Here is a 14,971-nt window from a genome sequence, read left to right as displayed (position 1 = left end):
TCCTAACCCATTCTTAACCATTAACTGCACAGTTTCAAAGGTTAATTTTTTGTAATTTTTGATAATTCTCAGTGTACCATGCCGAAATAATATTAATTTGTCTGCGATATTTACCAAAAATTACTGGAATTTATCGTATATAGTCTGATTGAAAAAAGCTAAATTAACACTTTGAGCCACTAGGCTTTCTATATCCGGTGAGAAACATAAACATATGTTACGAACTAAAAAATTCTTAAAGGTCCGAAAAACCGAGGTTTTACCCGAACCTCAGGAATTTAACGGTATGTGTCCAATTTGAAAAATAGATTCTGTGCTCCTTAGTGAATAAACTTATACAGGTCTTCAATAATGAAGAAAATCTAAGGGTGGTAGGCAAAGAAAATCGTGTGGTAGAAAAAAAGTATTTAAAGGGAGTAACCAAACAATATAAATGGATTATTTGGGATCGATTTACCGTTCAATTAGGTTATTCCACATTCAAGGAAAACATTAATTTAAAGTCAAGCGCAAAATTTTAGAAACAATTTAAATTCAGAATTGTCTTTGTGGGCGAATTATTGCGTCGTGTAGTGTTTGTTTTAAGATAGTCAGCTGTTTCAAAACTGTGAAGATATTACTGTTATTAAGGTATTAGTATTTTATCGGTTATCGCTATTTCATAGGGTTGTCATTGGAATAAAAATTATTTGATTAATCGAGGAAATATTTATTTTTCTTCGAACGAATAAAAAATTTCCATTTAATAATAAATAATAATTCGAACAATTTCTGTCGAATAATCGAATATTACATTAATTTTTGTAAAACAAATACTAAATCAAATGATATTTTTGCAATTTATAAGAAAGTATATATTGCAATGTTAAAAGTGGAATGCTTTCATGTTTAGAAGTTATTCTATGGATTTTTAAATGCTTGCAATAAGTAAAACAGATACACGATACAACCTTTGATACAATGTGAGATGCTTAGTTACGAAATTGCAAAGTGTGTAAGATTGCTCTAAAAAGTTAGGAGTTGGATGTACGAAAGATCAAATTTTTTTGATATTTTTGCAAGTTTTATTCTATTTTATTTCTATTTATAAACATTGCAATAAAAAATTTACCGTATGATGATTATGTGTTTTGTTGTTGTAATTTACAGTTTTTGTCTGAGCATGAATAACAAATCTAAATTTTTTATGAAATTTTCAGAGGTTGTCTCAGATTTTCGCTCATATCTCCGGTATTTATGGACCGATTTTGCTGATTTTAAATGGCGATCTTCTCGAAAGCATGTCTAACAGAATTATTGAAGATTCGGATCTCGCCGATATCTGGGGTCCTCTAAGAACTGATTTCAACAAACACACAGACGGACAGACAGAAGGACATAGCTTAATCAACTCCGCTACCTATAAGGATCCAAAATATATACTTTATGGGGTCGGAAAATGATATTATAGAAATTACAAACGGAATGACAAACTTATATATATCCTTCTCACGAAGGTGAAGGGTATAAAAACAATAATGAATTAAAAATTAAGCTGAAATGCTTTTACTTTTTAAAACTATTAACATTTTTACTTATATATAAAAAACTACAATTAAATTGCAACTATACGCACTCGTTACCACCTACATTAAAAAATTAGTTTTACAAAATAAAGTTGTATTAGTTGTGTGCAATATACGTAACTTGGATTAAAACAAAGGTGGTTATAAAGTCGCATCGTGTATTCCTTGCATTAAAACCTGTTAATGTAAAATTTAGTTGCTATACTGGTATTTTTAAGCGAGTCATGTTCGTTTAAGTCATTTTCTGATTAGATCTTTATAAAATGAAATTTGTTCAAAATTTCAAATCCCTAGCTCCTCCTATCGTGTTTTCAACAGATGATGGACGGCTAGATCGTTTTAGAATCTAATAAGGACCCAATATTTCGATGTGTTACATACGGAATTACAAATACAATACTTTTTGATGGCGGAATTAAAAACATGTTACGTAGCTGATGAAATGCTCACATATTTCACAAAACCCATTTGTTTCTGGGTTTGTTTGAAGTTTATAGACTGCTAAACGGCTAGACCGATTTTCCGTGTCTTCCTGTATGCCTGGAAGGAACTATAGGCTACCTTTTATTCCAAAATGTCAAGTGGGCGAGGTGCAACGCCCACATACAAAATCAGTATTAAAAATCGCATATTTTAGAAACTGCAAATTTGTATGGACAACTTTGACATCCATATGAATACATGCTGACAAAATGAACAGCCTAACTACAGTGGGCGTGGCACCTTCCATATAAACAGATCTTATATTAGTATATCTGAGGAAGAGTCCTCAATTTTCTGAACCACTTTAGTATCGACACGAATATTTCGGAAAAAAAACTGGTGGACTAGCAATAAAGGGCGTGGCGCCCCCATAGGAATTACATACTAAAATTCATTTACCTGGGAAACTATTGTAGTTAAAATCTTAAAATTTTGCACTAATACCTAAGTCCATAAGAATAGTTGTTGAGAAAATGGACGGAATGACTTTAGTGGGCCTTATATCTGAGAATGTATAACAGCTAGAGTCCTTAAATTTTGTCGGAACCACTTTAGTGTCAATGTGAATATTTAAGGAAAAAAGGGGCGGACTATCAGTAGGGCGTGGCACCTCCCATATAAATTGAATACAAAAATTCCCTATCTAGGAATCTATTTTTGTTAGAATTTTAAAATTTTGCACGAAGAAATTTAACATCCATATAAATATTTTGGGTAATAATTAGAGTATTCAATTATTCGGGTTTATGTCTTATTCGGTTTATTCGACAAATAATTATTTGAGGTTTTACGTTAGCCGGTTAATAATCGGATAATTAAAAATTAATCGGTTATTCGAACAAAAGGAAACTATTGCTTTTTAAATAATAATTTTCATATTACACCCTGTAACAATTTTGAAAAAAAGCTTTCAAATATGGAAAACTTGATAAGCATGTGAAAATAGATTACACATATAGCAATTCTGCGTACTCCGATTTTTAGGTTCTTATAAAAGGATTTCAAAGTTTAAAGGACTACAAACAAATATTTAAAATATTTATATGCATTTTATAATGCTAATATTGGTGTCAAATAGAAGCTGGTAATCTGTACATTCTATCTACATATATTATTTACATGTCTCACTTAGAAAAAAAAACGAAAAAGAAATTAAATATAAAAAGGTTTCATTTTCGACAAAAAAAAAAAACTTTTAACTACATTTTTGTGACAAATTTTCTTTAAGATTTCCAATTCTTTCTTGATGATCTTGATGATTTGAAATAAATTATATTATTTGAAGCAGAGGAACTCACCTTCATTTGAAATTAATATTAATGCTAACATTTTAATATAAATTTGGAATTCATTTTTTGAAATCGGTTGTCTTTTAAACTTTAAAGTCCTTTAAAGAGCCGATTATAAAACTGAGTACACAGAGTTAATACTAATGGTCCACAGTTTACTGTACGCATAGATTTTTTCATGTTTGAAAATAACTTTTGCACGGTTTTTAAACAAAATTATGATTTTCACTTCTTTCACTTTAATTCTATGTTTAGTTCTTCTCAAATATTATAAACCATTCCTGTTTATGTGAAATGCTTTTCTATATAAAGACATTACTGTTTTTAAGATTTTCAACGAGTTCTAGAATTCTTACGTTCCCTTAAACACTAGTTTAACTATAACTGTTGCTGAAGAACTTATTGGAAATACTTAAGAACACAACAATGTTCCCAAAAAACTGGTTGTAGAAATAATGGCTATATAATTATTTCCATGATTTCTTTTCAAAAATCATCAAATAAATTTTCTTTATTATAGAAAAATTATTAAGAAAAGAGAAAAATTTATAATAAAAATATTCAATTATGTAGAAAATATATAGTAATTTTACTGCTAAATAGTGAGTTTTTCTTAATCGGTTAATTGATATAAATTATTCGGTTTATTCGTTATTTGAAATTTGACAATTTTCATTTATTCGAACGATTAATCGTCAAAAACTAATCGATTAACCGATCGACGATTAATCGTTTGAATACTCTAGTAATAATAAAATTGAAAGAATCGTACGTATGGGAAACTATTATGACAAAAATCCTCAAATTTTGCACGAAAACTTTGAAATCAATATGAACATTTGGTATATTGTTTTTAATTTACATTGCTTTTAGGGTAGCAAAGCACACAGGGTATAGCCAGTATCGTTATAAAAGCCTCACTTTTAAATCTACTGAGAAATTTAAAATAGGTCGAGATTGAACTAAGTTACTTACTTAGAAGTACATTAATGTTCGCAATCCCGTTTTTCATCCATATCTTAAGATTTTGGAGGTGTTTGGCAAGTTTTATTATATTTTTTTTTAAATTCGAATAAAATCTTTTATTCGTTCGAATAATCGAATAATTTTTAAAATTTCCTCGACTAAACGAATAGAAAAATTATTGTTAGTTGTTGTTCGAATAATTTGTAGAACGAATATTGACTCTTCTATTTTGACTTATTTCGATAGCGGAATTTTTATTGTAATCTAAGTGTGCTTAAAATTGTGGTATATCAAAATTGTCGTAATTTTTTTCTTATACAGAAAAATATTTAAAAATATTGACAAATATGTGATAAAGAAAATCTAAAAGACAGATTCGGATTCAACTCGTTTTTGTAATAAAAATCGCCACAATTTAATCATTTTTCGCCTGCGGCACTCCTGTATGTGAAACTTAACCATTCATATGAATCCCAAACAAATATATGGGATGAAATAAAGCCCATTTTTTTAAATTATGTCGTCTATTTGTATATTTTTAGAGCATTTCTTAAGATTAATAAAAATGTTAATGAAAAAGGTATTTGTTGTTTTTTTTTCTAACAATTAACTATAAAAAATAAACGAAATAAACTAGCTAAAAAAATAGGCGAAACGAATAACTCTCAATAAAATAACGTCGAATTAAGAAAATAAAAGTACTCCCAACGAAAAAAGACCTCATAAATTCCAAATAAAAAAATGCACCCAATTAAACTGACATCTTTTCCCGTTTTGGTATCATAACAATTTCGGATACTTCCCATGAGGTAGAAAAATATCCAATACGTAGCATCGAGTTAAAGATGAACAAAATAATTCTCAGTGCTGAATTGGGCAGGTTACTTATCATCGTGGTAGTAATTTTATCTATACCAGGTGATTTTCCTGCCTTTAGACCTTTGATTGTCGTCTTCACGGCGTGGAACCACATTATTTATAATGTTAGAAGAAACTGTATCATTTTCAGTAAACACATTCTCCAAGTGATTGGCGAATGCTTCAAGTTTTTCTGACGTATTTTTTGCCCATTAACCATTTTGGAGGCGTATGGGTGACTCATATGCAATAGGGCATTCTGTTTTCTTAGTAGGGTCTAAGTTTTTGAGATAATTTCTCAGATTAGATTTCTTATTATTTTTTAAGGCGATGTGAAGTCTTCTTTGGCACTGATTAAGTTTAACCTTAAGGTTTGGAAATTGTTGCCATTGACGCCTGAGTGTTCTCCTTTCTTTAATTAGAGACTCAATGTTCCTAGGACATTTCGAATTTTTGTAGTATCCCAAGGTGACTGGGGGTGTAGAAACTTTGACAGCATCTTGTAAGGAATTGTTCAACTTCATTCTTGTGTTGGCTAAGGCCGTTAGCATTCCAAAAACAAATTCTTAGGGAATTCATTTCTTATTTAGCAGATCTGCATGAGCATGCTTTAATTCTGTATTAATTGTAGCAAGTGCATTAAAAGAGGGTGGTATTATTTTCATTATTTGTTTGCAGATTTTCATTATTTTTATTTGTAAGACTTCTATATTGGGCACTAGAAGTTTGTTTTGCATTACTTTAGGTAACGAAACTCTCTTTTGTCGTATGGGCATACGATTTATTCTGATTGCTTTTATTTGTGATACTTCTATATTGAGCACTAGAAGTATTAGGAAGACTTGGAAAGTTAGAAGCTTTATATTGAACATATAAAGGTCTTCTGGCCATATTTAATTGTTGCATGTGTATATATACTGGACATCCGCGATAGTTAGCAGTGTGATTTTGACCAGAGTTACTGCATTTTCTTTTATTGTTATCTGTTTTTGGGTGGGGACAATCTTGGTTTTTATGGATGTCTCCGCATCTCACACAAACAGATGGTAATTTGCAGAAAGTTCTGGTGTGACCGATCTCTTGGCAATTTAGGCATTGAGGAGGACCTCTGCGTTTAATGGGTTCCTCTACAGTTATTTTGCGATTAAGAAGATATCTTAAACTATATATGGGATGAGTATCACCCTTTTTCTTCAATTCTGAAGTCAGTCTTTAGCGCCTTTTTAATGTCATCATTTGGTACAGAACAATCTACACCTTTGATAACTACTGCTAAACCCTTTGCACTTTTTAGTTGATATGTGTAATAATTTCTTTTCTCAGAATCAAAACTATCAACTATTGTTCTAAAATACTTTTCTGAATAAGTCTGTATTTTTGTTTCCTGAATGTTTCCTTTGCGTAGGGAGACTACGTGGAAATTTTCTTTGCCTACAAGTTGGGTAGGTTCGCGCAAATAGAGGGGAGGTGGCTTGTGGTCTTTTAGAGGCATGGATGGTGCTTTTTCACTTTCCTGGTTGTCAAGGAGTGCAAAACAATTTTGACTTACCGAATTTTCGGATTCGGATTTGGTTCCAATTTTGAAGTCCTAGGGCTGGACTTACGTTTTGTATAAGTGACATAACGGTCCATTCCAGTTTGGATCTTTTCCGTTTTATGCGAGCTTAATGTATTTGGCTTGTTTTTTGGTATGGCACCAGTATTTTTTGACATTGGGCTTGAGTGATCTTCCTTATCATTAATGGTTTTTATAGTTTTAATATTGTTATTGATACTATTTGTGATATTGTTCACATTAGCATTACTATTATCATCAACCATTGTATCAGTTGTTTGTTTTTCTATTTTTTTCTGCGTTATCTTCCACACAATTTTCTTGTTTGGCGCACTTGAGAGAGGAGATCTCTCGTTTGTTGTTGTTTTTGAATTCGTTGTTTGTTTATTTATTTTTTCTTTTGCGCTGTTATCTACACAATTGTTTTGTTTTGGCGCACTTGAAAGAGAAGATCTCTCATTTGTTGGTGTTTTTACACTTAAATAATTTGTATGATTTTTTGGATCATAATTATTGTTGTTGTATGGAGAGCTCATAACAAAGTATGCATTTTTTTCCATTGCTACTGAGCCTCCTTTCACTTATTGGAGAGTTAGAGAAACTCATGCACAATAACACAAACACTACACTTTATTTAAGGTTTTGTTGTTATTTTTGTTTTTTTTTTTGTTTTGTTTTTTATACTTTTTGTTTTGCTACAATTTGTTATTGTTAATAATTGCATTAACGAGAACGACAATTTATTAGATTTTAATGTATATTTAATATTAAATATATATATATATATATATATATATATATATATATATATATATATATATATATATATATATATATATATATATATATATAATATATATATATATATATATATATATATATATATAATATATATATATATATATATATATATATATATATATATATATATATATATATATATATATATATATATATATATATATATATATATATTATATATATATATATATATATAAGTTATATTTAATTAGCGTCCATTCGCTGTACTTATCTTTTTTATATTTTAATTAAGAATTAATGTTTACAATGTTATTTTCTCGCGAGAGCGATTTAAAACACGTATATCCACTATGAGATCAAACAATGACCCAATCGATGACAAAAAATATGGTCTCCTCCTTTCGAAGGCTGTTTATGCAGTGCCCATTACGTTTTACGAAATTAAATGGCGGGGTGATGGCCAGAGCTGTTACAATACGAAGAAGTTGTGTTTGAATTCGAACTAAGAAAAGTATTGGCATTACGAGAAAATTTTGATTTTTTCATTGTGCCACTAGAACTACCTTTTTGTTCACTTTTCTTTCCATGACTTTCCACAAATTGACATCGGTGACACAAGATGTCATAACAGGTGTCACATGAGGGCAAAGATCTAAAATCTAGTTTTTCATCGTAATTCCATTTAGAACTATCATCCAGCTTCGATTAAACAATATGAATTATAATACCATTCATAATGTCTAATTCCGATCCAAGCGATAATGGTGAACCACGGATTGCAGAAACGGTATCTATGATATAACGTAATGAAACACTGTCACTTTTGGACATTTCAGGCATGTTGAAAAGTGTTGTAATGTGTTCGTACCGCTACCTCAACCTATCAAGGGCCCTCGGGTAATTCTCATCAGTCACTTGGAAATGTTCCACAAGTGATAGGGCTGGACCAGAAAGACAATTTAACAGATAATTAAATTTATCTACTGGCGTAATCGACGAATTATCATGAACCATATTATTAAAATTAGTGATAAATCGTTTATAACCTGCGTACTTTCCATCGAAGAGAGGCAATTTTAACGAGGGCAAACGAGTTTGATTGGAAAGTCCGATCGAAGTGTTGAAGAAACTTTGTTCCATTGAAGTCAAACTTCGAGTTTTGTTTAAGATGGACAAAAATTTTGCTTTGGCTCCTTTCTTTCAAGTCACTCCAAGTGACATTGGAAGGACTTATTTGTTCAATTTGCCCTTGAATATGGGAATTTTGTTTGAAGTAGGACTCTAAAATTTCGATCCGACATTGCAAAATTGTTGTATCAGCAGTATCTCGATCTTTATCGATTTTCTTTTATAAACAAGTAATGTTTCATTTCATTGTAGCCCTTTGTTGTTTCAAAGATGCCAATTCTGGACTTCCAGAATCATTTAATTCTGGCATATCTTTGTCCTTGTTGGCCATTTTTTATATAAACTTTCAAAAATTTATAACACAATGTTATAAAGGAAATCTTCAAAAAAAAATAATAATAATAATAATAATAATAATAACAATTATAATAATAATAATACATATTACAAATCTTGTATCCTTTATTCGTACTAAGTATTTCTTGAACCACAAAAAATATTAAAACACAAAAATTAACTTGTTTTCTTATACAAAATTTTGTTTAACAAATAAATTTAATTATTTATTTGGGCCACAAATTATTGTAATTACAAAATAAAGGAATTGAATTTGTTCTACGCAAAATGTGAAATGAAATAAATTTATTTGGTTTTGAAATTACAGAAAATTTTTCGAAAGAATTGCAACAGTACCACAAATTGTTTCTGCTGCACCGAAAAGGCAATATTCGTGGAACTGGTCTACACAAAATCTACAAAGATGTGGCTATACGGGGCAGGAAATCCTCAAAATCCAATTAAATAAAATGAGTTTTATTTAAAACTTAAGTACCCTGTCCTGTCTCGGTCGCCAAAAATGTCGCAATAAAACAAAATACTTATTACAAAAATAAATATTTTAATAATGCGCGAGAGATTTGCCGTACGTATGTGCAGGTTCAATTGCTACTGACTTTAAACTAAAAAATAATGTTTATGGACAACAAAGAATTATAAATATCAAGTGGACCGTTATCCAAAAACAAAAATATTCAACTATTGTTGGCACACACATTATGCTTACTTATATTAAAATAAATAACATACATGTAGGTTACACGACAGAAAGAAGAATGACAAAAATTGCACTAACAATAACACACGCATACATCCGCAGTATTAACAGCAACAACATTAAAGTATTGGAAAGTACGAACGAAAAAACAAAAAAGTAATTAAACAGTCGGTGAAAATATGGTCTCCTCCAACACTATTATGTTAAATTATAATTTTCTTTATAATATGAAGCAAATATTGTAAAAACGCAAAAAAAAACATTATCCAATTATTTGTTGAATAAACACTTTCAACGAGAGAGTAAAATCAAAATTTACAAAATTATTTTCTTAAATTCTAAAAAATAGTAAAAAGTGTTTAAACACTTTTCGAGCAACAATTATTTGTGAACAGCTGCTTGATTTTAAATTTTTGTGAAATTTCTTGAAAAAGCTAAATTTATTCATTAATTAAAAAAATATATAAATGGAGCTACAAACACGGAATATTTTAATTTATTATTGACAAGAAAATGGATTTCTTACAAGAGGGTTCATAGGGAAGTAGTTGTAAATATTGTCTTATCCTTAGAGGAATTCAAAATTATTTAAGTAGAATTTAATGGCGTTATTAGTGTTTATAAGTGAATTTTGACCTTCAAGTCATTTTGTGAAGAGGAGTTTGTATAATGAACGCTTTTAGTTATTGAATAGAGCTTTTATCTTTGAAGAACAATGAAAGGATGCGTAAAAAAATTTCTGTTATGATATAATTATTTTATTATATTTTATAGAATTTTTAACCTACCTTAGACACGTTAAATTCACTCTTTCAAACTTTCACAAATTATAGAAAATAGCAAAAAAATTTAAAATGTCAACATAAACATGTTGACAGTTTTCAAAATATAATTTCACATTGTTACTTCTAGAATTCTAACCACTAACCTACCGGAGGCCACGTCTTTTAAAATAACTATTCCATTTAATATTTTTGACGTGTTGTTGACCTGTCATTTTGACCAAATCATATTATAGTTGGGAAATATGAATACAATATAAATCAACGTGTAAATAATACTGTTCATCTTCCACCTCGTCAACCAATTTTCAATCATAAACTTTGGCTAATTGTCAATTATGAACCGATATTCATAAAATTTGGAAAAGAGCTTTATATGAAACTTATTTATGATTTTTTTTGTTAAACTCTTATTTTAAAACAGTTATGACTGATAAAGAAGTTTTTCTTGTATGGACCCTATGCGATAACATAGACCAATTGCCCTTTTTCAATACCAAACAAACCTAAACCTTTTAGGTCTTTCCATTCGGATTCAATCGTCTTTTCAACAGACAGACGGACGGACATGCCTAGATCGTCTTGATTCGATAAGGAACCAGAATATATCCCTGTCCCTGTTTTAAATGTTATTACTATGTGGATTTTAACAAAGTTTTAAGAATAACACTTCAATTTAGTTGTTTTTTAGATATATGACGACGCTTTAGAAAATTATGTCCTCTCGCGGATTCGTTTACTGACATAATACGTATTTTTAATTTTCAACGAGCTTTAACTCTGTTCAAAAAACTCCATATAGGACTTTTTGGAAAACAGTTTGTTTAATGAAAAGTTTTTCCCATTTTAGGCACAGATTTGAAGATTTCTTTCGAAATATGGGTTAAAAGATTTTAGACCATTTAGCGTATGTTAGCATTGCATCCATAACTATAGCGATATTTACCTGTGTAAAGGTAATCATCCACATTGGCAGACAAACTGGCGAATATATGAATGAAGAATATAACAAGATAAAATAAAAACTCGTTTTCAGAAGTGATATAGTGGAAGTCAATGTCATGGGTATCAAATCTTTAAATGTGTCGTAATTATTGTTCGTGTATGATTTTAGATGCTATTGCAACTAAAGGAAATACAATTTCCAATATTATTTTCGCGGATAATCAGTTGTTTTGGAATTATTTTGTCTTCATTTTCCTTAGCTATGTTACTTAACTATGTCAATTAGATGTATACTAATAAATAAATTTTGATTAATATTCATGCATAAATAATACTTATTTAATTCTTATAAAATCAGTTATCTTAGAATTCCGACTTATTAGCACAGCATCTGTTTATTCAAAATTTCAAATTGGGGCGATACATACATTAGACCGACTCACAAAAAATAGTTCTTAAATACAAATCAAAATATTTATATTCTATCGATGGCCGTTCGTGAGCTGAACCGGTTAAAAAATAGTCCCTTTATATATTTTTTTTTTAATTTTAGAGTTTTTTCTTAAATAAAATATATGAAGACAAACCATTTTAATGGTTTAATGAAGCCACGTCTAGTGGTGTTCAAATTTTGCAAAATTGTGCATGCATGTTTTTATATTAATGAAAACCCTAACAATTTTAACATTATGAGCAAATAGTTAGTTGCCAATTTGGCAACTGAAATTTACAGCTGTCGGTTGCCAGTTGCCATCTGTAATTTTATTTAGGCAACTGACAATTCAATTTGGATTCGGCTGCTATAGATAATCGAATAAAGAAAAAAATCGACGTCTTATCCAAGAATAATTTTCAAATAAATAAATTTCAAAAAATTAATTTTGTGATACATAAAGATTAATGTAAATCATACCAAGCCGCACGTCGAGGTGCGTATTTAAATAAATATTCTTTGATTAAACGCAACAATTCGTTTATATGGGAAAATATTAGAGCTAGAATCTTCAAAGTTTGCACGAAAAATTTTAACATCAATGTGAACCTTTCTGGGAAATATTTCGTTGCATTAAATACAAAAATTCATAAACCTGTGAGACTATCAAAGTTCGAATCCTAAAATTTTGCACGAACAATTATAACATCCAGGGGAAATTACATGTATGAGAAATTATTAGAGTTAGATTACTTAAATTTTATACGAAACAAATTTACACATATGTGAATATTTGTGCAATAAATTGGCAGACACTGGAATTAGGAGGTGAGCTATCTGTATTATTATAGCTGTAAATCGTTATGCTTTGCACAAAGATAATTTTAAAAACAAAAAATGTATACTTGGCAAACTATTAGATATTATAATATTTCATAAAATCCAAATTATCGTTTGGTAAAATTGACGAATATGCAGTAGTTGGCTAGCCATCTCCCATATGAAGTAAACATATACAAAAAAGTATATTTACATCAGACGAATGTGTTACCAAAAATTGTGTTTTTGTGACAGATTTTCAATTGAGATCTGCTTAAGGCCGTATTCATAGCCTATTCAGCACTTCTAAGTTAGTAATTTAGATCCATAGAAGTACTACAACATCGTGTGTATATATTTTATAATTGCGAATTTAGAATTTATTGTTTTGTAATCTTCAAAAATTATATCCACATTGTGTGAAACAGAGATGTAATATAAAGTGCACTGTTGTGTCGTACAAGAAAAATACTTAATTTAGATATTTACAAATAGAGATGGTTGTCATCACCTAAGGTCCATAAAAGAAATGTTTTTTAAATAATACATATACTTTTGTATATTTAGAACCAAAATGAAGAATAACTATCCAGATCCAAATACGCCTACTGTATTTTATTCATAAAATAAATCATTCAAAATATGAGATAGAAAATCAAGATTTTAGTATGTAATAGTTCTATAGTGGTATACGGTGATATCCCTATACTTAGAGTGGATAGGATGGTACTTAGTTTTAGCTTTATGGAATAAGAATAAATGTTAGTCAAATTACTTAGTTGATTCATTGTATGTTCCTTAATATGTTAAATGATCCTGTTACGTAATGTCCGGTCAACTTGAGACTTAAATTATATAGGAAGCAACCTATCGTTCTTCCATAATCAAAATTTAAAACTTATGTTAAGTTAACTCGATTGTTATGGTCAACGGGCACCTAGGTACAGTTATTCGTCGTCGCACATTGGGCCAATGCGGTTTGAAACTCTCGAAGGCATAGAATCATAGAAAGCTGAGCGGAATCTAATTCCGTTACTATTTGTAAAATTACCAAGAACTGCAGCCTAATCCAGTGGTTCAGTTGCCAGTAGACCTAACATCCATAGAGCATCCTATGCTATATACAAAATAAAAAAATTCCAAGTGCTTCTTTATATAAAATGAATACGCATGTTTTAAGTTATCGTCTATATTCATATAAAATGTTTAATAATCTTTTTTAAGACCATAATATTTTAATATTTTGTAGGTATTTTGACATCTCAACAACAACAAAAACAAAAACTCTTCGGTAAAATAGATCAAATGGTAAATATCACCTGAACAAATTATGGTAGTATTATACTTATCAATTTATATGTATTTCATTAGCTCTGTCATCAAACACTTCAACAGCATCCAAACCAACAAATCGGATCTGTACAGACTCAACAAAACCAGTTTATTCAAAATTCAACAGGTGATGACGACTTGGGTAAGTAATTGGGAATTTCTAAAATATCAAGAAAGCGTATAGCCTTTATTTACAACTACAATTGGTTTGAACAATTATTATTTTCAAGATAATTGGAAAAAAAAGTATTCGAATGCAACTAAAACAGAAATTGTTTTCTTATACAAAAATTCAAAAGCAAATTTTCAGCTAAACTTGTGGTCTCTTACAATACAAAGGCTATATTTAAGAATATTTGCTCGCTATCATTAGTTACCATCATCTTAGCCATTTACCTTATTAATAAACATACATGTTAATCTAAAAGCTAGTTTACACCATACCACAAGTAATAAGATATGTCAAAGAATAGATCCGATGGGATCGTCTAAATACAATAAGAAGTAAAACCGTCACACATTGGTAAAAATCTCTTATGAAAATTTGATAGTCGCGTGGTTCTCTTAATTTTTTGAAATGATTCGAAAAACAAGCATGTCATAGATCAGGGATGTATTTTTATAAAACAGCTGTTTCCATCTTACTTTATTATTGTGTCACATCAATAGTTTAAACCAGTTACTAGTACCGCTGACATTCTAAATCTTGCGTATATGCTAGAAAATTTTGTTGACGCTTCGTTGACACACTTACCAGAGAACTGTAAAAGTCAATTTTTTTTTATTTTTTAGTACAATAAAATTTTTATTCAGCTTTGTTCATTAAAAAAATTCAATATTCATATATTTTAAATCAACACATTTGTATAAAAAATTAAAACAAAGAAAAAACTATTGTATTGTATTGTATTGTATTGTATTGTATTGTATTGTATTGTATTGTATTGTATTGTATTGTATTGTATTGTATTGTATTGTATTGTATTGTATTGTATTGTAT

The 14,971-nt window shown here is 29.4% G+C and overlaps 1 protein-coding gene across 1 annotated transcript in view; it reads left to right on the top strand.

Annotated features, from left to right (window-relative positions):
* Positions 1 to 14,971, top strand: part of LOC111688418 (myb-like protein D) — a 226,368-nt gene that overhangs the window by 164,825 nt on the left and 46,572 nt on the right. The window contains exons 11-12 of the mRNA XM_046946506.1: positions 13,889 to 13,947; positions 14,011 to 14,113. Coding sequence (XP_046802462.1) covers positions 13,889 to 13,947; positions 14,011 to 14,113 — 162 coding nt within the window. The remainder of the gene's footprint in view (positions 1 to 13,888; positions 13,948 to 14,010; positions 14,114 to 14,971) is intronic.

This window comes from Lucilia cuprina, chromosome 2 (assembly GCF_022045245.1).
Source record: "Lucilia cuprina isolate Lc7/37 chromosome 2, ASM2204524v1, whole genome shotgun sequence".
Taxonomy (NCBI): domain Eukaryota; kingdom Metazoa; phylum Arthropoda; class Insecta; order Diptera; family Calliphoridae; genus Lucilia; species Lucilia cuprina.
Note: the sequence above shows the minus strand (reverse complement) of the source record. Positions and strands in the feature narration are given on the sequence as shown.